General features: G+C 43.4%; 1 protein-coding gene and 2 long non-coding RNA genes across 7 annotated transcripts in view; 1 reads left to right on the top strand and 2 right to left on the bottom strand.

The window, feature by feature from the left end:
• The window catches only part of noxa1 (NADPH oxidase activator 1), a 27,505-nt gene extending 5,964 nt beyond the window's left edge, over positions 1–21,541 (bottom strand). The window contains exons 1-13 of one of the 5 annotated variants that reach the window (XR_005098835.1): positions 21,382–21,528; positions 21,131–21,185; positions 18,106–18,284; positions 15,891–15,973; positions 14,955–15,063; positions 14,499–14,615; positions 14,038–14,145; positions 4,967–5,026; positions 4,841–4,878; positions 4,008–4,146; positions 3,843–3,911; positions 2,750–3,158; positions 2,526–2,685 (exon numbers count right to left, since the gene is read on the bottom strand). Coding sequence is in view for 4 of the 5 variants with exons in the window: in XM_037259487.1 (XP_037115382.1) it covers positions 2,805–3,158; positions 3,843–3,911; positions 4,008–4,146; positions 4,841–4,878; positions 4,967–5,026; positions 14,038–14,145; positions 14,499–14,615; positions 14,955–15,063; positions 15,891–15,973; positions 18,106–18,284; positions 21,131–21,185; positions 21,382–21,444 (1,374 nt within the window). In the remaining variant the exon portion in view is untranslated. The other 4 variants (XM_037259487.1, XM_037259485.1, XM_037259484.1 and 1 more) reach the window with 4 other exon arrangements.
• LOC119127592 overlaps positions 1–22,837 on the top strand; it is a 27,130-nt gene extending 4,293 nt beyond the window's left edge. Inside the window, exon 4 of the long non-coding RNA XR_005098876.1 lies at positions 22,647–22,837. This is a non-coding gene — a long non-coding RNA (uncharacterized LOC119127592). The remainder of the gene's footprint in view (positions 1–22,646) is intronic.
• LOC119127595 lies at positions 18,814–20,231 on the bottom strand. The gene is made up of 2 exons (XR_005098879.1): positions 20,095–20,231; positions 18,814–19,798 (listed from the first exon to the last, which is right to left on the bottom strand). It is a non-coding gene; the product is annotated as an uncharacterized LOC119127595 (long non-coding RNA).

Raw genomic sequence — 22,837 nt, 5'->3', positions numbered from 1 at the left:
GTGGAACGAAATTTCTTCCATAAAGGCCAGATTTGTGCAGTGCACGACTGATTGTTGTCCGATGGACAGACTCTCCCACCTCAGCTGTAGTTATCTGCAGTTCATCCAGAGTGATCATGGGCCTCTTGGCTGCATCTCTGATCAGTCTTCTCCTTGTTTGAGATGAAAGTTTGGAGGGACGGCCGGGTCTTGGTAGATTTGCAGTGGTCTGATACTCCTTCCATTTCAATATAATTGCTGGCACAGTGCTCCTTGAGATGTTTAAAGCTTGGGAAATCTTTTTGTATCCAAATCCGGCTTTAAACTTCTCCACAACAGTATCTCGGACCTGCCTGGTGTGTTCCTTTGTCTTCATGGTTCTCTCTGCGCTTTAAACAGAACCCTGAGACTATCAAAGAGCAGGTGCATTTATACGGAGACTTGATTACACAGGTCAACTCTATTTATCATCATCAGTCATTTAGGACAACATTGGATCATTCAAAGATCCTCACTGAACTTCTGGAGTGAGTTTGCTGCACTGAAAGTAAAGGGGCCGAATAATATTGCACGCCCCACTTTTCAGTATTTTATTTGTTAAAAAAGTTTAAATTATCCAATAAATTTCGTTCCACTTCACGATTGTGTCCCACTTGTTGATTCTTGACAAAAAATTAAAATTTTATATCTTTATGTTTGAAGCCTGAAATGTGGCGAAATGTTGAAAGGTTCAAGGGGGCCGAATACTTTCGCAAGGCACTGTATCTTTCAGTTTGTTTTGTTGCTCTTGGAGCTGTATATAGGTCAAAGCAAATACTTAAATTGTATCAGCACTCTTTCAATGGCTGATAAATTACAAAAAAAAAGATTGTTGTCGCAGTGACGGCAACAAATTTTAAACCTCATTCCTTTTTTTCCTCAAATATTTACTCATTTTGAAAGTGATGCCTACAACACAAGTTTAAAGAAATGGGCATATTAACTACTGTGCCCCCTTTCCTTTTAACAACATAATAATTGTTTGCTGAGTCCGTGGGTACATTTCATATCCATGTTGTATTTTTTATATTGCCCAAATTTTGAATTTGTAGAATGGACCGTTGAGGGGCTGGCTGTTGGGTGACTTGGATTACCGTATTGGCCCGAATATAAGACGACCCTGATTCTAAGACGACCCCCTCTTTTTCAAGACTCGAGTTTGAAAAAAGACTTTTTGAAGACCCAATTTCATTTTTATACAGAAAATGATTACAGTACATCTGAAACAGATGATTATAACAATATATTCGAGAGAAAAAGCATGTTATTTTGCCTCATTCAAATCATGCAAAAACTGTCTATCACATCTTAATATCTGAACATTTAAATATGTAAACTAAAGTGTAATCACATTTGTAAACGAATGGCTTCTGGTTTTTGAAATGTAAATAAACCAATCTACTATGATAAAACAACAAAATTGCAATAACTGCATTAACCATCAAAGTGAAGTCTAACTGTAACTGTAGTCTTGAAACAAATCTGAATAAGGAAAAACATTGCAATAAAATAATGCAAACTGGTTTAAACTTCAGAGTAGCTGAGATCTCTCTCTTTCTTCTTCGTGACAGGAGTTCGCTTTGGCCTGGAGAGTTAAGTTCAGCATTCGCTTTAAAGATATCTGGCGCCATCTCGTGTTGTGAATGGGTATAATGTCTAGACCCCGAATGTAAGACGACTCCCACTTTTTCAGTCTTATTTCAATGCAAAAAACACCGTCTTATATTCGGGCCAATACGGTAATTAAATTGGCTCAAATTCAATAAAAAATGTGTAAAATCAATCTTCTTCTTGTTAAGAGTATCAAAATTTGCTTAAATGGCACAGATGAAAAATCAAGGTATTTTTTTACAATAATTAAAATGTGTGTTTAACTATGAGCTAATAATAAAAAAAATTGGACTTAATCACGATTAAATATTTTAATTGCTTGACAGCGCTCCTGCTTTTTTAATGTAGTGCCGCCTGAGGCATCAAAGTTTACAGGCATTATGTAGATATTTCTCAAAACCTTTTGAGAATATCTTGGGCTGTAGATGATGAAATCCCTAAATTCCTTGCAAATGTGTATTGATAAATGTTTATCTTAAATTGTTGGACTATTTTGTCATACAATTGTTCACAAAGTGGTGAACCTCACACCATCCTTGCTTGTAAACATCTGAGCTTTCAAGGGATGCTATTTTTAGACCCGATCACTCAACTGTCTGTACACCTGCGTAATGTTCTAAAGTTTATTTATTTATTTATTTTTAAATTATTTTTCAACATGCCCAATCTTTTAAGGACCCCATCACAGTTTTTCAGGAATGTGAGACATTCAATTCAGAATGAAAAAATATTTGCCAGTTTTGACACTAAACATTTTGTCTTTGTAGTGTATTGAATATAAGGTTGAAAGGATTTACAAATCATTTGTTTCACACATTGTCCCAACTTCACTGAATTTGGCGTTAGAATTACAGTGTCTTGTATTCAAAGTATTCAGCCCCTTTGAACTTGTTGACTTTTTGCCACAATTCATCACAGTACACTATGTCAATTTGAATCAATATGGATTTTGACTTGGCCCTTCCCACTGTGTTTAGTTTTGAAACGTACCATTGTAGATTTTTAATAAAGTATCTATCTATCTATCTATCTATCTATCTATCTATCTATCTATCTATCTATCTATCTATCTATCTATCTATCTATCTATCTATCTATCTATCTATCTATCTATCTATCGTCTTATTGGGTGGTAAACCACCTGCCAGAGTCACGTTTTCTTCCGAAATGCCCCTCTATTTGGCTCTATCCATTTTCCCATCAGCTCCTATCTTCCCTGTCAATCCTGAAGAAAAGCAGCGCCAGACCATGATGCTACCGCCTCCAGGTTCGAGAGTGGTGTGGGTTTTATTAGGGTGATGATGTGTCGTATTACTTTGAGAGCCAACATAACATTTTGCATTGAGCCCAAAAAGTAAAATTTTGGGCACATCTTCTTTCTCGTGTTTGTTGTGTCTCCCAGGTGGCTTGGCAAACTTCAATCTGGACATTTTTGGTGGTTGTTCAGGAATAGCTCTTGCCACTCTTCCATAATGGCCAGATTTGTGCAGTTGTGATACTAGTCCTATGGCCAGATTCCCCCACCTCAGCTGTGTATCCCTGCAATTCATCCAGCGTGATCATGGGCCTCATAGCTGCATCTGTGATCAGTGCTCTGTTTGTTTGGGCTTGAAAGGTTAGAGAGACAGCTCCATCTCTGTAGGTTTGCAGTGGTCTGAAACTCTCTCCATTGCAATATAATTGCTCTGTGAAATGTTTAATGGTATCCTATCCTATCCTATCCCATCCCATCCCATCCCATCCCATCCTACTTTAAACTTCTCCACCACTTTATCCCGGACCTGCTTGCTGTGTTCCTTGTCCTTCACGATGCTTTTTGCTCCTCAGTATTCTTTTACCAGACCTCTGAGACCATCACAGAGCAGGTGGATTTATACTGTAACAAGATTACACACAGATAGATTCTATAATTAGTCAATTAGGTCAACATTTGACCATTCTGAAATCGTAAGGGAACTTCCGGAGTGAGTTGGCTGAACTGACAGTAATGGGGCTGAATAATATCACACGTCCCACTTTTTAAGTTTTTACTGCTAAAAAGAAGTGAATTTGTTCCACTTCACGATTGTGTCCTACTTGGCGATTCTTCACCAAAAAAAAAAAAAGATTTCATATCTATATATTTGAAGCCTGAATTGTGGCAAATAGGCTCCCTGTCAGTTATGGGCCCTTCATCAGTCATCATTTTTCTATTATATAAAGTAATTAATTACACTCTCAGTTTTGCCTGTGGTCATCTTGATATCTGCCGGCTTGAGCAGAGACATTGGCACAAGTCCTCTCTGAAAACAAAAGGCTTTAAATCAGCAACTGAAGGTCTTTAATCAAATCTTTAATTTGTATTTTATTGATTTTATTATATTTTCTTTTTCTCTTACCTGTCCATCATATATGACAGTTGCCATCCCGTCCTTGTCCTGATCTTCATATAAAAATATCTTAGAACCGCCTGGCACTGTCAAGTGGCCTGGGCCTCGAGCCATGTAAGGGACTGTCATACACATGTAGCGGCACTCCCTGTCAAGTAGTGACATTTAATTAAACAAATGGATATACGTATGTCATGGCAATGTTAATGTTCACTGTTATATGAATTCCAAGTACTTCTAAGAAGGCTGTCAAATCAAACAACAGAAGAACCATCCTTCCATCCATCCATCCATCCATTTTCTGTCCCCACAGGGGCTGCGGGAGTGCTGAAGCCTATCCCAGCCGTCATCGGGCTGTAGGCGGGGGACACCCTGAACCGGTTACCAGCCAATCGCAGGGCACACAGAGTCGAACAACCATCCGCACTCGCACTCACACCTACGGGCAATTTGGAGTGCTCAATCAGCCTATCATGCATGTTTTTTGGAAGTGGGAGGAAACTGGAGTGCCCAGAGAAAACCCACACAGGCACGGGGAGAACATGCAAACTCCACACATAGAGGGTCGGAGGTGGAATCGAACCCACAACCTCTGAATTGTGAGGCGGACGTGCTAACCAGTGCGCCACCATGGCGCCCTAAGAAGAACCACCGCACTGTTATTTGGAGGAGACCAAATTGCTTCGGCAATGTTGCCCCCATAGAGGAACACACACACTTTTCACAGTGAAAGGGTCCACCACATAGGTTTTTTTCACATTTTTTTGCACAAGTGAGTTTCTCACACTGCCCCCCTGTGTCTGGGCTTGGGCTGTAAGTTCTCTTTAAAATATAATACTCACTTAGCACCATCTACTTTGGGTTGATAATAACCAGGTTTCTGTTGAGAGGATGTGATAACAGACAGTAGTTAGAGTGGATGGTATTGAAAATACCAATGACAGTAAAATATAAAACTCCACTCTTACCTGTAACCTGAGAGGTTCAAATCCGCCAAAATCATCGTTGGGAATCATGGATGAAATGACCTTTTGGTAGCAAGAAAAATAAACATTTCTATGTCTTTTATATATTATGATTAATTTTTCATTTTTTTCATTTTTATTCAATTCAGACACTTCCAACATTAAATATTTGGTTCTTTTGACAGAATCAATGCTTTTAATCTACCAAATACTGTATGTATAGCGAATATGAACATCACACACAATAGTTCATGTTAAGTCTGAGTGTCAGCAGTGACATGTTTTTTGTTTGAAAATAATTTTTCCAATAATAATGTCATTGGTACTAGTGTTGTAGTCAAGACCATGCCAATAGAGACCAAGACATGACTGCGACTAAAGACTTTGTGTTGTCCCATTGCTATACATTGAGAAGCGCTTTGTTACATGTGCAGCTGTTGTAAAATTTGCTGTATAAATCATTTTTTAGTCTATTGTATTGTAAAGGGAGTATCAAGAACGAGACAAGACAAAGACTTTTGCGCCTTTGACCAAGACAAGACCAAGACTTTTGGAGGGGAAGACCAGGACTAGACCAAGACTTTTGGAGGTTGAGACTGAGACAGGACCAAGAGTACAGTCACCCCAGTCTCCCAAAGTTAAAAAAAAAAAGGAAAGAACAAAATGACCGGTATTTGTATTCTCATTACTCCATATATATCCATATATATTTGCTTATTTGGAATAAAGAAGTCAACTTTCACTTTGAATGTACTGCTTTTAAAGAGTCTTTAACAATACCCTTACCGAGTTTTTATTGTCTTTGAATAATTTTTTAAGCAATATTTATTAAACAAATTTGATGAACTACATTAATTCAGTGTTATTGGCTGGATATAAAAGCATAAATGTTAGTCTCTTGCCACATACTGTATTCATGATTAGAAGTCAAACCCACACTGTAAAGAATTTCTCTGTTAAATGGCACTAAATTATACGCAGCATAATGCCAGAATTTTACCATTCAGGGTTCCCACCCTTTTCTTGAAATTCTTTTTTAGGACTTTTCCAGGACTTCCTGGGACTTTTTCTTCTGCTAAAGTATCCGTCACAACATACATTAATAAATTCCAATTCCTGTTTAATATTTCTTTTCAAAGTTTCTGTCATGTCTCGTCCCCGGTTTTGTTAGGTGTCTAGGTTGCCATGGTTTCTGTTCGGGTTCTGTCATGTCTCGTCCCCAGTTTTGTTAGGGGTCTAGGTTGCCATGGTTTCTGTTCGGGTTCTGTCATGTCTCGTCCCCAGTTTTGCTATGTGTCTAGGTTGCCATAGTTTCTGTTCGCGTCGCCCCTCCCTTCCTGTGTGCCCTTGATTGGTGTAATCACACTCACCTGCCTCTTGTTGCCTGTGTTGTATTTAAGTTCTGTTTATGTGCCACTCGATGTCGGAGCATTGTGGACAATGCATGTGTCACTGCCACGAGGTTGTTTGGTTCCTGTCTTTTGTTTCACGTTTTTGTCGGTCAGTCCTGTTAGTTCTGATGTTAAGTCACGTCGGGTTGCCGAGTCTGTCTTTTGAGTTTGCTGCAATAAACCCTGGTCCAAACTGCACTTGGTCGCCCTGCTCCTTTCTACACTCCATTCGTGACAGAATGCTCCAACCATCACAGGTTCCAGCGCCATCGGACTTTGCTCCAGCGACGCCCGATCCACGTCCATCGTCCGAGCAGGTTCCAGCGCGATCGGCTCCGCTGTCATGATCGGACTCCACTGCCGCGACGCCGGACCCGCGGCCGCCATCGGAGTGCCTCCCGGCGTCATCAGACTCGCGGTCGCCATCGGGCTCCACCTCAGCATTGCAGGACCCTCGGGCGTCTCCAGATTCAAGCCAGCTGCGCCGGACCCGCGATCGTCCATGGCCCCACCCCCACTGCTGCAGCGCGTGCTGTCTCTTGCCGCTGCGCACAGCTCCGCCTTCCAATTGCCGCTGATTGCGGTCCGGACCTCAAACTGCCGCCGATTGCGGCTCTGACTTTTCAAGTTTCGAGCACGGTTCCGTTGCCCGAGTTTCCGCCGAGTGCGGTTCATGTCCCCCGTGTCGCCGCCCGAGTGCGGTTCATGTCCCCCGTGTCGCCGCCCGAGTGCGGTTCATGTCCCCCGTGTCGCCGCCCGAGTGCGGTTCATGTCCCCCGTGTCGCCGCCCGAGTGCGGTTCATGTCCCCCAAGTCGCCGCCCGAGTGCGGTTCATGTCCCCCGTGTCGCCGCCCGAGTGCGGTTCATGTCCCCCGTGTCGCCGCCCGAGTGCGGTTCATGTCCCCCGTGTCGCCGCCCGAGTGCGGTTCATGTCCCCCGTGTCGCCGCCCGAGTGCGGTTCATGTCCCCCGTGTCGCCGCCCGAGTGCGGTTCATGTCCCCCGTGTCGCCGCCCGAGTGCGGTTCATGTCCCCCGTGTCGCCGCCCGAGTGCGGTTCATGTCCCCCGTGTCGCCGCCCGAGTGCGGTTCATGTCCCCCGTGTCGCCGCCCGAGTGCGGTTCATGTCCCCCAAGTCGCCGCCCGAGTGCGGTTCATGTCCCCCGTGTCGCCGCCCGAGTGCGGTTCATGTCCCCCGTGTCGCCGCCCGAGTGCGGTTCATGTCCCCCCGTGTCGCCGCCCGAGTGCGGTTCATGTCCCCCAAAGTTGCTGCCGATTGCGCGTCAGGCCCCCAGTGTGTGCCGCGATTGTGGCCCTGGGCCCCTGACCTCCGCTGAGTGCAGTTCTGTTCCCCAAGTTGCTGCCGATTGCGCGTCAGGCCCCCAGTGTGTGCCGCGATTGTGGCCCTGGGCCCCTGACCTCCGCTGAGTGCAGTTCTGTTCCCCAAGTTGCTGCCGATTGCGCGTCAGGCCCCCAGTGTGTGCCGCGATTGTGGCCCTGGGTCCCTGACCGCCGCTGCGTGCAGTTCTGTCCCCCAAGTCGCCGCCGAGCGCGGTTGTTTCCCCAGTAGCTGCCGTGCGCCATTCAAGCTATTTCGAAAACCAGTAGGGCCATTTGGACTGGTGCGCTCCCCCCCCCCCCCCCCCCCGTGTGCCGCCGTGGGGGGTTGGTTTTTTGGGACGTCGGGGGACGTCCCTTGTGGGGGGGTTCTGTCATGTCTCGTCCCCAGTTTTGTTAGGTGTCTAGGTTGCCATGGTTTCTGTTCGGGTTCTGTCATGTCTCGTCCCCAGTTTTGTTAGGGGTCTAGGTTGCCATGGTTTCTGTTCGGGTTCTGTCATGTCTCGTCCCCAGTTTTGCTATGTGTCTAGGTTGCCATAGTTTCTGTTCGCGTTGCCCCTCCCTTCCTGTGTGCCCTTGATTGGTGTAATCACACTCACCTGCCTCTTGTTGCCTGTGTTGTATTTAAGTTCTGTTTATGTGCCACTCGATGTCGGAGCATTGTGGACAATGCATGTGTCACTGCCACGAGGTTGTTTGGTTCCTGTCTTTTGTTTCACGTTTTTGTCAGTCAGTCCTGTTAGTTCTGATGTTAAGTCACGTCGGGTTGCCGAGTCTGTCTTTTGAGTTTGCTGCAATAAACCCTGGTCCAAGCTGCACTTGGTCGCCCTGCTCCTTTCTACACTCCATTCGTGACAGTTTCTTGTATTTCCCTTAAATTGCATACCTTCTTGTGGTTTTACTTTAAGATTATCACAAACGCATCCAGCAACATGCCGTACTGCCTGTGCAAACTAAAAAAAGTAAAAATGAAGAGTAAAATGTGCCTCCGACGCCCTGTTACTAGATATTGATTGGGAAATGAAGCAATACTGTAAAATTTGCTAACCATCTGATGTTCTCATCTTTGTGTCAAGACTGTCTTGTATTCACTAAAACAGTGCACCTGCAATCCCATTGGTTCGTTTTAATGGAAGGCATTTAGGTTTTTTTTTGTTTTTTTTTAATCAATTATTACCGTCTTTTTCCATGCATAATGCGCAAAATTTAACAAATTTATTGTCCTAAAATCTGGGGTGCGCATTATGCATGGGTACAGCAATTTTTGAAGAAAATCTCCGTCGAAATAAAACTTGAAATCACCTTTCTTCTTGTTTGTTGTCAATCGCGCATCGCATTCAGCCATCCTGCCCAACACACTTAGTCAGTAAAATTCAAAATTGACGACACATCGTTTGATGCGATGGTGCAATCCTTGATGGTGTGTTATTGTCAAATATTGTTTGTTTTTTAATCTCCATCGCAGACCGGATATCATACGGAGGCCGCCATGACAGTATGCGCAGAACGGATGCGCAAGACACGTCAGCTATATAAAGAGCGAGAGTTCAGTTCTCTACTTATTAGTTTCAATTCACAGTTTAATTAGCAGTTTCAATCAGCAAATAACAAAATGCGTATTACAGGTAATATTTTATTTCACAACACTTTGCCTTGTTCCTTTCTTCTCTGCTGTTCACTTCAAACACGCTCCATACGAACACAATGCTCTCGTATCAGACGCTTGCTCGATCACCTGCTCGTTTGCTGTCACAATGTACCCTACACAAATCCGAAACATTTCTTCGCTATCGAGTTTGCTAGCGCATGCGCAGTGATACTGACCGGGAGAATAACATCCGGTTGTTCCCGAAGATGATCTTTTTTCTGAAATAATTTTACGTTTACGGACTTAAGTAAGAGTCAAAATTTGGGTGCGTATTATACATGGGTACAGGCTTTTTTCCAGCATCGACATGCCATTTTTAGGGTGCGTATTTTACATGGAAAATTACGGTATTTCCTGTCAAGCAGTGGAGATAGGAATGTGGTAACTGTCTCCACTTATTGTCAGAAAACACTCTTTTATATTTTTGAATGGTAGTGGTTGTTCTTAACCAAGCATTAATTTTTAATCTGCATGTGGGGATGAATATTTAACATGATTTTACAATTATTATAAAAAACAGTAAAACATAAAGTAAAATGTGCCTCCGACGCCCTGTTACTAGATATTGATTGGGAAATGAAGCAATACTGTAAAATTTGCGAACCATCTGATGTTCTCATCTTTGTGTCAAGACTGTCTTGTATTCACTAAAACAGTGCACCTGCAATCACATTGGTTCATTTTAATGGAAGGCAATTATTAAGTTTTTTATTTATCACTTATTATTTCCTGTCAAGCAGTGGAGATAGGAATGTGGCAACTGTCTCCACTTATTGTCAGAAAACACTCTTCTTATATTTTTGAATGGTAGTTGTTGTTCTTAACCAAGCATTAATTGTTAATCTGCATGTCATATGCATACCCGTCATATGATGGCGCCGCGGATGGCAGCCACGGTGAGTCGCTCTCTGTTTCTTTGTCTTATTTTGTGTGTTTTCTGTGTCCTCTGCTGTCCATCCCGGATCACTTTTACTAGAGAAGCGGTGTTAAACATCGGACAGTCTTCTTCTGGTATTTTCTCTCCTGTTCTCTCCGATTCAGACTGTTTGTCGGAGATTCTAGCCAGAGCGGCGGTGCTATACAAGCTAGCGCGGCGATGGCGGCGCGGAAAACGAGCCGGAGCACTCGTGAGGCTGAGGCAGAGAGGGTTCCGTTCTGCCCTACCGTCAATTTATCTGGCGAATGTCCGCTCCCTGGCGAACAAGATGGACGAACTGCTGCTCCTCACTTCAAGGAACACGGACTTCAGCAGATCCGCCGCGCTGTGCTTTGTTGAGACGTGGCTCAGCGAACGAACCCCCCACCACGCCGTGGAGCTAGCGGGGTTCCGGCTAACTCGTGCAGATCGCAGCGCGGAGCTCTCCGGAAAATCAAAGGGAGGTGGTCTCTGTTTCTACATTAATGAACGTTGGTGTACTGATGTCACGGTGTTGAAAGAGTTTTGCAGCCCTCTCCTAGAAACACTTTTCATAAACTGCCGGCCGTTCTATTCACCACGGGAGTTCTCCTCGATCGTCATGGCGGCTGTTTACATTCCACCACACGCACGTGCGAGTGAAGCCACGCAGATGCTGGCTGACCAGGTAACAGACATGGAGAAACTTCTACCAAATTCACTGATCATTGTTCTGGGTGATCTTAACAGGGCGAACCTCGCACACGAACTCCCCAGATACAGACAGCACGTAACGTGTCCCACCAGAGGGGCACAGACTCTGGACCACTGCTACACCGTGATCAAGGATGCATACCACTCTGCGGCTCGTGCAGCTTTAGGACTCTCGGACCACTGTCTAGTTCATCTGATCCCGGCCTACAGGCAGAAACTAAAAACTTCTAAGCCTGTGGTGAGGACCGTGAGGAAGTGGACAATGGAGTCAAGGCAGGACCTCCAAGCCTGCTTTGACTGCACCGATTGGGGAGTTTTCGAAGCTGCAACTTCAGACTTGCATGAACTCACTGACACTGTCACATCATACATCAGTTTTTGTGAGGATCTGTGTGTGCAGACTAAGACCTTCTGCACGTACAACAACGACAAACTTTGGTTTACACCGAACCTCAGGAGGCTGCGCAAAGTCAAGGAGGAGGCCTACAGGAGCGGCGACCGCGACCTGTTCAAGCAGACCAGAAACACACTGAACTAAGAGGTCAGGAAAGCCAGGAGGTGTTACGGGGAGAACCTGAAGAGACACCTCTCTGCCAATCCTGATCCCTCAACAGTGTGGAAAGGTCTGCAGAGCATCACGGGCTACAAGAAACGAACCCCCCCCCGTCCTGTGGAGAGCCCAAGGCTTGCTAACCAGCTAAACAGGTTCTACTGCAGGTTTGATCGGTCCTCCCACACAACGGGACTTCCTGCAGCACAATCTACATACCTACCTCTCCCCACAACTGCTCTGTCCACACCTCTGTCATCGTTGTCACCCAATCTCTCTCTTGCAGAGGCCGCGCCCGCACTCCAGATCCGCGAGGAGGAAGTGCGCCAGATGTTCCGGAGACAAAAGACCAGGAAGGCACCGGGCCCAGACGGCGTGTCACCTTCCTGCTTGAAAGTCTGCGCTGAGCAGCTGGCGCCCACCTTTGCACGGATCTTCAACCGTTCTCTGGAGCTGTGTGAGGTGCCCTCGTGCTTCAAGAGCTCCACCATCGTTCCAGTGGCCAAGAAGCCCGCCATCACAGGTTTGAATGACTATAGACCTGTCGCACTGACATCTGTGGTCATGAAATCTTTCGAGAGGTTAGTGCTGAACCACCTGAAGGATGTCACGGGCCCCCTGCTTGACCCCCTCCAGTTTGCCTACCGGGCAAACAGGTCAGTGGATGATGCGGTCAACATGGGACTGCACTACATCCTGCACCACCTGGACACCCCAGGAATGTACGCCAGGATCCTGTTCGTGGACTTCAGCTCGGCGTTCAACACCATCGCTCCTGACATCCTCCAACAGAAGCTCATCCAGCTTGCGGTGCCTGCCTCCACCTGTCAGTGGATCACCAGCTTCCTGACCAACAGGAGACAGCGTGTGAGGCTGGGGGGCATCACATCTGACACCCGGACCACCAATACTGGAGCCCCTCAGGGGTGCGTCCTCTCCCCACTGCTCTTCTCTCTCTACACCAGGGGTGTCAAACTCCTTTCCTCGGGGGCCAAATCCCTACATGTTTTCCAAGTTTCCCTTGTTAAACACACCTGATTCAAATGACCAGTTCGTCCTCACTTTCAGCAGGAGCCTGATTAATTGAATCAGGTGTGTTTAACGAGGGAAACTTGGAAAACATGTAGGGATTCGGCCCCCGAGGAAAGGATCTTGACACCCCTGCTCTACACCAATGATTTCTCCTCAGGTGACTCTCCTGTGAAGCTCCTGAAGTATGCAGACGACACCACTCTCATCGGACTGATCCAGGACGGTGATGAGACAGCGTACAGACAGGAGGTGGAGCGGCTGGTCCACTGGTGCAGCCAAAACCACCTGGAGCTGAACCAGCTCAAGACCGTGGCGATGACAGTGGACTTCAGGCGAGACCCTTCACCACTTTTACCCCTCACTATCCGCAGTAATACTATTCTCTCCACAGACACCTTCAAGTTCCTGGGAACCACAATCTCTCAGGACCTGAAATGGACCGGCCACATAGACTCTGTCCGGAAGAAGGCCCAGCAGAGGCTGTACTTCCTGAGACAGCTCAAGAAGTTCAACCTGCCGCGAGAGCTTCTGAAGACCTTCTACACTGCCATCATCCAGTCTGTCCTCTGCACCTCCATCACTGTCTGGTTTGGATCGGCCTCCAAACAAGACAAGCACAGACTGCAACGGACAATCAGGACTGCAGAAAAGATCATTGGAATCAACCTCCCATCTATCCAAGACTTATACCTGTCCAGGACCAGGAAACGTGCAAGGAACATCTCTACAGACCCTTCTCACCCAGGTTGCAGTCTGTTTGAACTACTCCCCTCCGGACGGCGTTATAGAGCTCGGTACGCCAAAACCAGCAGACACAGAGACAGCTTCTTCCCCCAGGCTGTTGCTCTGATGAACTCGCATCACTCTTAGAGTCTCAGAGTCATTACTGTGCAATAACATCCTGCTCTCCACACCTTTTTTGAATTTGTCTACACTGTTTGTACTATGTGTCCTCTCTGCATCCATTGCAGCCTGGTCATCCTGGAAGAGGGACCTTCCCATCTGTGGTCTCTTCTCAAGGTTTCTCATTTCCCCTAGCTGGAGTTTTGAGTTTTTCCTTGCCCTTTTGGGAGTTTAAGATCAGGGGATGTTTGAGAATATGTGCCATTTTTCACATGTCCTGAGTGTTGTTAGTCACCTAAATGTTGAACAGAGGGTGTGATTTACCGAAGTCAAATTCCTTGTTTGGCACGCTCAAACATGGCGAATAAAAAACTCTTGAATCTTGAATGTAGGGATGAATATTTAACATGATTTTACAATTATTATAAAAACAGTAAAACAGTATTTTACAATTATTGTAAAAAGAACAGTCTGTTGTAAATGCACCCTAAATTTTCTGAAATTGTGTACCTTTCCATTCTGCAGCAAAACTAAAGCAATTGATCTGTGTTGCAAACCTTTTGCAAGAGAGTGTATACGCCTGTAAAAAGGTATCAGTTATACTGCAGTACTTTTGGTACTTTGATTGGAAATGATGTCTGAGGGGCAAATGAAATCTCTGCATACCTTTGATTTTCCTAAGAAGTCTCTCTGCTTGAGTTGATCCACATCCTTTTTCCTGGGACGAAACACCACGCCCTCAGGTACATTGAGAGGTGCAAGGGTTTCCTTTCTCTGTATTGTAAACGCAAACATGCTTACTTACTCAAATGAATAACCTCTCTTTTTTAGTTAGCAAATAATGAATAATATGATAAAAAATACTAGTAAAGCATATTTCTTTTATTTACATAACTATACATTTTCTCTTAATTAAATGTGCTTGATTCTGTGTACGAAACAATTTTATGCTCTGTGGCTAAGACTTTACTTGCTTTGTGAATGACCTGAACACATGGTTTTGTTTTGAACATAGAATAACTGGTTTTGAGGCGAAAACGAGTATGGGTTTCAAGAAAAATATTTAACAACTGTGGAAAACTGGAATTGATATGCTGCCCTTTCACATGAAAATGATTGACACTCACCAGGACACTGTCCAAAGCCATTTCTAAATTCCCCCCTTGAGTTTGTGAGATGAGAATATCTCTGGCTTGATCCCACTGGTCCATTCGGCAGTACACAGCTGCTGCATTATGTAACACCTGGGAGAGATTTCAACATTGGATTGATGCCTTCTCATGCCAAGATTTTAGAAGCTGTAACACTAATTCATTGATTACAAAAGTGTTCATGCTTTGATTTTCTGTGGTTTGGGACATGAATGAAACAATTTAACCTTTTAATTAAAACTTCTTGTCAACTTTATTTAATTTTTCCTCAATGCCTCTTCTTATTTGAGATATGTGACTTTTGTAAGAAATCATACGACAGTTTTTGTGAACTGAATGCAAATTTAAGAAATTCTAAGTGAGCATGGATTGAGATCTGAACTTGGAAAAAAAGGTATATTGGGAAATTGTGTATGCAGACTAATGTCACACCTGCCAGCTGTAGAGTTTATAACGCAGCCCAAGTTGTCTATAGTCAATGACCATATTTCCTCTCAAGTGTGTCTGTGCCCAGACACAGTCAGACAGAGCCTCGTCCAACCTGCAGAAGAACCGAATAGAGTCATGAACCATTATAACACAAAGCCTCTCAATTATCAACTAATCAATCAAAACTTCATTCATAGAGCGCTCTTCATCCAGTAATTGTAACTTCAAGTGTTTTACAGAATAAAATTATGCAGTATGTACTGAGATTTCTTTTTATTGCAAATCCTGCTAGACATGACAAGGAAATAAACAAATGACTGCCTCAGACATCAAAGAACAGTAAGCCAGATGAGCCAGACCCCATTTTCCTCAGCAATATTGTTCTGATGGTGGGTAGAATTCCTTACTCAAGGGCACAACAAAAGTAGCCAGGGTGATGTTTGTCAATTAATTTAATTTATTAACACTGAAATTCTGGAAAGATGCTGAGACAAAGGTTGGTACACCCTTAGGACCAGACATGCTAAATTAAAATTATTTTCCCAGACTAATCGGGGGACCATAGGCCAAACACTATGGCATGTTTGCCCCAGAGACAGAAAATAACGTGAAAACACCGCAGAGATGTCAACGTATTCAAGTTAGGCAAGCTTAAAATATTGGCAACGTAAGCATCAGCAGTCATTGTTCCTATTTGAAAGATGAGGAGGTCATTGAAGTATTCCTTTATTTACAGTGTAAGATGTAAAGTACACCCTGCTAAATATTCTCAGGGTAAGTATACCTGTACACTCAGTGGAGAGTTTGATATTGAGTAGTTAATCATGAAATAAACAAAATGACAATTGCACATTGGCAATAAAATTAACTGACAAAACACCCACAAATACATTTAATCATTGAACAAAGTACATAAAATAATTATAGTCTTTTTCCTACCTGTCAAGCTGCATCATTACCGCTGCTCTCTGGAAGAATGCAACTGCGAGATGTTGATCCTTGACAATTGTGAGATCTAAAGCCTAAACAGACAAAACAGGACATGGGTGAATATTGTTGGTATTTTCTTTTTCAATGCCAACACATCTGTCTATCCAACACAGCATATGGCATTTGTAAGATGAAGAAACTTTGAATGCAAAAAGCAGGATGATCCTGTTTAAAGACTGACACTTTTTGGAACTATTTGGAGCAAATTTGTGTCCTAATGATCGGGAGATTACAAATGACTGATTTGCTTGTACTACTACATGCATTTCCCAGTTCACAAGTCAAGAGGTTGTTGGAGAAAACACATCCACAATGAAACTTAGGACATACTTTATACAGTCGTATGAAAAGGTTTGGGTACCCCTAATCATTTTCCTTTATAAATCATTGATCAGCAATTTCAGTTAAATATATCATATAGCAGACAAACTGATATTTGAGAAGTGAAATGAAGTTTATATACCGTATTTTTCCGACTATAAGTCGCGTTTTTTTTCATAGTTTGGGTGGGGGGCGACTTATACTGAGGAGCGACTTATATATGAATTCGTTCACAAATTTTCAAAATAAAAATAAAAAAATAAAAAAAAGTGAAACCGCGATAAACGAACCGCGATGTACCATGGGATTACTGTAATTTGAACTGCAATTGATGTCAGCGGCGCGGCGCGGCGGTTGTTTACATAAAGGACAAAGATTGATCACAAGATGACGAAGGGCCCCACGTACTAACGGCATCATTAGCGGCTTTGTTTGTAAGTGACACGGAGGACGAAGAGTTTGAAGGATTTAATGATTTGGAGTGACAAAGGTTTGAAAAACTATTACGGCTTTTACGCACGCCCGGTCCTACTCTACGGAGCTCTCTTTCACCTCCATGGATGGAAGTCGGGGGCCGCCGCTCGGCGAGGGTGGCTGTCCGGGGACGGTGGATGGGGCTCGGACATGGCTTTTACGCACGCCCGGTCCTATTCTACGGAGCTCTCTTCCACCTCCGTGGCTGGAAGTCGGGGGCCGCCGCTCGGCAGCTGGCTGTCCGGGGACGGTGGATGGGGGTCTGGACATGGCTCCTACGCACGCCCGGTCCTACTCTACGGAAGTCCCAGCCACCTCCGTGGCTGGAAGTGCCACCTCCGGGGATGGAAGTCCACGCCGCCACATGCCTGGAAGTCGACGCCGGTGCTTGGGGCCGTGTGGCGGTGAACTATTTATGTTATAGTTATTTGATGTATTTTATTTCGTGTAGCAACTTGTATATGTTTTTATCGTTACAGTTCAGTAGTTGTTGGCTCGTTGAACTCTTGTTTTGTTAAATAAAGAGCCGTTTACCAAACCCACGTCTTTCTTGGTACTTTGTTAACGCTACAATATAGTTATATACTAGATCTGTGGAATAACGACGTCAGCGGCGCACGCGCGGCGTTGTTGACAAAGGACGAGGAATTTGATGGATGGATTTAATGATTTGGAGTGACACAGATGGTTTTATAAACGTGTTATTTATGTAATAGTTATTTGAATCACTCTGAATGTTACGTCAGGCCCGTTCTCAGCTCTTCGTTTGTGTTTATGTCACGCTAGCATACCTATCGTTTAGCCTGTTGTTGCTCGTTCATGTCTGTTCTTGGTGTTGGATTTTGTTGAATAAATTTCCCCCAAAATGCGACTTATACTCCGGAGCGACTTATATATGTTTTTTTCACTTTATTGTGTATTTTATGGCTAATGCGACGTATATTCCGGTGCGACTTTTAGTCCGAAAAATACGGTAGTTTAAAAGTAATGGAGGTACGAAATCTTAATGAAATCTTAATGAAATGTATTATGGACCTCTCTGTTTGACAAAAGTAATGGAAAAAATGCCCCTCCCAAAAGAGGTCTCTTATGATTATGGCATTCAACAAATATAATTTAATTATATATAATTCAAATAAATAATCGTAATCCCAAAAAACGTCTCTCATGATTATGGCAACAAATATAAATAATCTTGGTAATCGTAGTTAACGTAGAACAGGCAAAATTTAGTCTGTCTTCATGTCAGCCCATGAGATCTCTGGCTTCAACTTGGGTTCAACTTTAACTACAGCTATACTGTATCTATGTATGTCTGTTCATCATGTTTTCTCTCATAAGACCTTTTATACCAAAGCATGTAATTCACCAGAAGGGCAGCATCCAGCTGCCCCAGACAAATGTGTGCTGATGCAGCATTGAAGAGAGTACGATATGTTGGTTCAGTGATCTGGTCCAGCTTTTCCAGAGCTCCTTGCCAGTCCTTGTTATCCATTGCATGCACAGATTCATTCCACAATTGCAGTAACTCTGTATAAAGCATTTTTGCTGTTAAGGACAAAAACAGCATTTGATTAACATTTTATCTTTAGCAAATGTAAACAACAATACATTGGCTTGACAAGCAATGTTGTGTTTGTATAGCACCCAGTCATATGGAAAATTATGGTATTATTTGCATTCTTCGCCGACAGAGATTCGTGCTTTGTCGTCAGGGCTTTTCGAGAGGGTTACCCCAGCCAGGATGTTCTTCGCCAGTGTTTTGCCAATGCCACTCTCCCATTCAAAGCGTCATTGGTAACTGTGTGACCGGGGACCCCGCACCCTGGCTTTAAATTTGCTTTTGTCCTAATCAGTTCTTTTTTTCTTCCGATGAGTGCCGAGGATCTTTTGACTATCCATTTTTTTTTCATAAAAGCGAAAGTAAACAATTTGGAATTCTAGGACATATTGGCACTAACCAGTGATTTTAATCATATATGCAATTAACTTTGATGGTGCCGTTAACAAACGACGTGGCTAACCATGTTTTGAACAATGCATATTTTAAGAGGAAGTCAACCCCAAAAAAATGTTGTATTACAATAAACACGAATCCACAGTTTATTTTTGCGCACAGATATTGAATGACTTTTTAGCTTAGACACCAAGTATGTTGCTCTCACGTCAAAAATCTCTCATGGCACTTACATTTGTTTTTATGACCTTGACTGATGTCATGTATTTAAAGGAAAGAATCCAGTCACTTTTCAAAATAAAATATTTAAAATGTGTTTTTCAGCCCTATTTAATTAAAAAAAACCGATAAAGTTTCTTTTTTTCCCCAGCATGGTCCAAGGTGTCCCGTGGCCCGGTGGTGGGGAGTTGCTGCCTTAAGTCTAGTCTATGAAAATGACAAGATGGATGTAATCAAAACCTCTTGTCAGTTTAGTCGTGATTATTTTTAAATAATCAGAAAGAAAAACATGGTTTTATATTTTTTTCATGTATTGTAATAGTATGAAATGATACACCGCTAAAACGTAATTAAATTTCAATTAATTTTTATTACCGCTGAAAATAATACAGTTAAACAAGTATTAAATGTCTGAGTGTAAATGTCTCTTTGTATTCTCATGGTTTGCATTCTAGAGTCACCATGCGAATGAAGATAATTTGCTTAAGTAGTGCCTTCAAGTAAGGGCTACAATTTGCATGTGTGATGTCAAGGCAGTTATTATAGGAGACATACAATTTCTGCACATAAAAATGTGTTAATAAATTGTCTATATGATGCTTCCATGACAATCTTCTTCTTTCCCTTTCGGCTTTTCCCCTCAGAGGTCGCCACAGCGAACCATCTGTTTCCACCTCACCATGCCAAGGATATTAAAAAAAAATTCATAACCCTGTTTTGAATCTCTATCTTGACTCAAAATCAAACCAAGGTCCATCAGGGCAAATACACCTTTAAATTCACAGACAATCTTGGTCATCCAAGTTATTTTGATACACTTTAAGACAGGGGTCACCAACATGGTGCCTGTGGGCATCAGGTCACCCTAAGAACCACAAGTATCCCCCTAGCCCAGTGGTGGCCAACCCGCGGCTCGCGAGCCGGGTTTCATGCGGCTCTTTTACGTTCGCTTCGCTTCGGGGGGGGGGGTTAATGGGACGTCAAACGCTGCGCGTTCGCTTCGCTTCGGGGGGGGGGGGGGGCGGGGGTGTTAATTGGACGTCAAACGCTGCGCGTTCGCTTCGCTTCGGGGGGGGTAATGGGACGTCAAACGCTGCGTGTTCGCTTCGGGGGGGGGTTGTTGTGGCTCTTTGCGGTACACAGTAAAAAAATGTGGCTCTTAGTCTCTGACTGGTTGGCCACCCCTGCCCTAGCCTGTTCTATTCAGTGATGCAACACTGTGATTTCAAAGGGATGTTGTAGACAGATTTGTAGAAGCAAAATGCTGCATATTATTCATCTGTTGTTAACCATCCATCCATCCATTATCTATACCGCTTGTCCCCACGGGGGTCGCAGGCGTGCTGGAGCCTATCCCAGCAGTCATCAGGCAGTAGGCGGGGGACACCCTGAACTGGTTGCCAGTCGATCGCAGGGCACACAGACAAAGTGCTCAATTAGCCTACCAAGCATGTTCTTGGGATGTGGGAGGAAACCGGAGTGCCCGCAGAAAACCCACACGGGCACAGGGAGAACATGCAAACTCCACACGGGGAGGGTTGGAGGTGGAATCGAACCGGCACCCTCCTAACTGTGAGGCAGACGTGCTAACCAGTGCGTCACCGAGCTGCCACTGTTGTTAACCAATGCTGATCATTACAGTGAGAAATAATTTTATGTGTCTTCACATAAATGAGTAATTAGTACAGTACCAACAATAAATATGGTCAAAGATAACGTGATCAAATTGATCATTTCAGAAATATGTATCAAGCTGGGATGCATTGGCACCAACCAGTATTCAGAGTAGCTCACTCCTTTGAAAAGATTGGTGACCTCTGCTGTGCAAAATAAAAATTACAGAGTAAAGGAACGAAACTGTCCATAAATTAACAATTGGTGGAAACGGTGGGCTCTAACAATTATATCTGCCTATAATGTCAGTATGGAAACAAACACAATAGAAAAGAATAAAGTTAATAATGATGAATGGAAAACACAACTGCGATTGTACTTGTTAGGGATTTATATGACAAGAGCTCAGTCAACAAAGATGTATTCACTCCTTGTTTGCGTTTGATCATAACATAAAGTTAAAAGAAAATATATACATAACAGCATCAATAGCTGCTTTTTCAGGATTAAAAAGGATAGTCAGTGAATAATCGACATGTAGTTAGTTCACTGGACACAGCCAAAGATGGTTTAAAATGTATTGCACAAATTAAATATTTTTTACCTTCTGGTGTGAAGAGCTGACTTTGAATTAAAATGTCTTGCTGCTTTGTGATTTTCTTCCGCGGAAACAGGGAAGTAAGAATTACTGAAATAGGTCTACACCTCTAAGTCTCCAGCCTGCTGCTACAAGGAAGTAATTTAACCACATTCCTTTAAGGCAGAAAAAAAAAGTTAGTTCACTGGACACATTCAAAGTAGGTTTAACATTCAAAGTTGGTTTAACATTTGTTGCACAAATGAAAGACTTTTTACCTTCTGGTGTGAAGCGCTGACTTTTGAATTAAAATTTCTTGCTGCTTTGTAATTTTCTTCCATGTAAACAGAGAAGTAAGAATTACTGAAATAGGTCTACACTTCCAAGTCTCCACCCTGCTGCTACAAGGAAGTAATTTACTCGCATTCCTTTAAGGGCACCTGGAGAGAAAGAAGCTTTGGTATTAACCTGTCCACATGACATGAGCACAAGAGAGCTAAACCTGTTCGTCCTGAACATCTGCATGCTTATTAGTGTTAGTCAAGTGCTGGGCATTCTGTCCTAGGGACGGAACAAACAAGGGATGAGGAAGTTAAAAAAAAAAAGATGGACTGAGCACTGACAGGTTTTCATCCGTTCTTGTAATCATTCCTATCCATGTCAAGTGCTGACGAAACTCTCAGTCTGTCTTCCCTTCAATAGACCCTGGTCCAAGCTGCATTTGGTGGCCCTGCCCCACTCGTTTCTGACAGTAAATATGTGCAGTTCAAGGCTTTTACATTTTCTTTTTTTTTTTAACCTTTATTTACCCAGGCAAACAATTAAGCACAAGTTCTTATTTACAACTGCAGCCTGACCCAAAGAACAATGGCTCATTGAGGGGGGTGGGGGATGGAGTGCTAAAAAACAAATAAATACATAAAACAAAGTTATATAAATACACAATCAAAAATAAAGAACAACAACCAAGAACAATAAAACTGTACAATATAACAACATATTTAAACGAACAGCTGCAAGAGTCAGTTAACACTTGTTGCAATTTTTGGTTGAAAACTGTAAATGATGTGATGACAGTGAATTTAAGGGTATTTTGCATAGTATTCCAATCATAAGCTGCAGAGAAATGGAAGGAGTTTCGACCAAAAACTGTACGTACTGTATTACTGGACCTTAGATTGAGGGAACAATGATGACGGTGCAGGAGGGAGGAGAGATAGGGAGGTAACATCCCGAGTATGGATTTGTAAATGAGGTGAAACCAATGGTGAAGTCGTCGGGTGTGGAGTGATGTCCAATCAATTAATTTATACAAATCACAGTGGTGAGTGGAGAAGTGCGCACCTGTGGCGAAGCGGATAGCAGAGTGGTGAAGAGGGTCCAGCTTATTAAGAGTGGAGTGGGATGCCATCCTATAGATGGTGTCGCCATAATCAAAAATGGGCAGGTTGGCCATTTTGACAAGAGAGTGTCTCGCTGCATGGGTGAAGGAGGCCTTATTGCGATAGAGGAAGCTAAGATGAGATTTGACTTTTGACTGTAGGTGTTTTATGTGGGTAGTGAAGGAGAGGGACGAGTCCAACCATAAACCAAGATATTTGTAACAATTTTACAAACTCGAGTTCAGTGCCATCTGCACAAAATATTTTAGGGGTATTGTTGGGAGCACGAGACCGGTTAAAAATTATGCATTTGGATTTCTTAGTGTTAAGAAGGAGATGGAGATTATGGAAA

This window comes from Syngnathus acus, chromosome 9 (genome assembly GCF_901709675.1).
Source record: "Syngnathus acus chromosome 9, fSynAcu1.2, whole genome shotgun sequence".
Taxonomy (NCBI): Eukaryota; Metazoa; Chordata; class Actinopteri; order Syngnathiformes; family Syngnathidae; genus Syngnathus; species Syngnathus acus.
The sequence above is the reverse complement of the archived record's forward strand: the minus strand, read 5'-3'. Positions and strand labels throughout refer to the sequence as shown.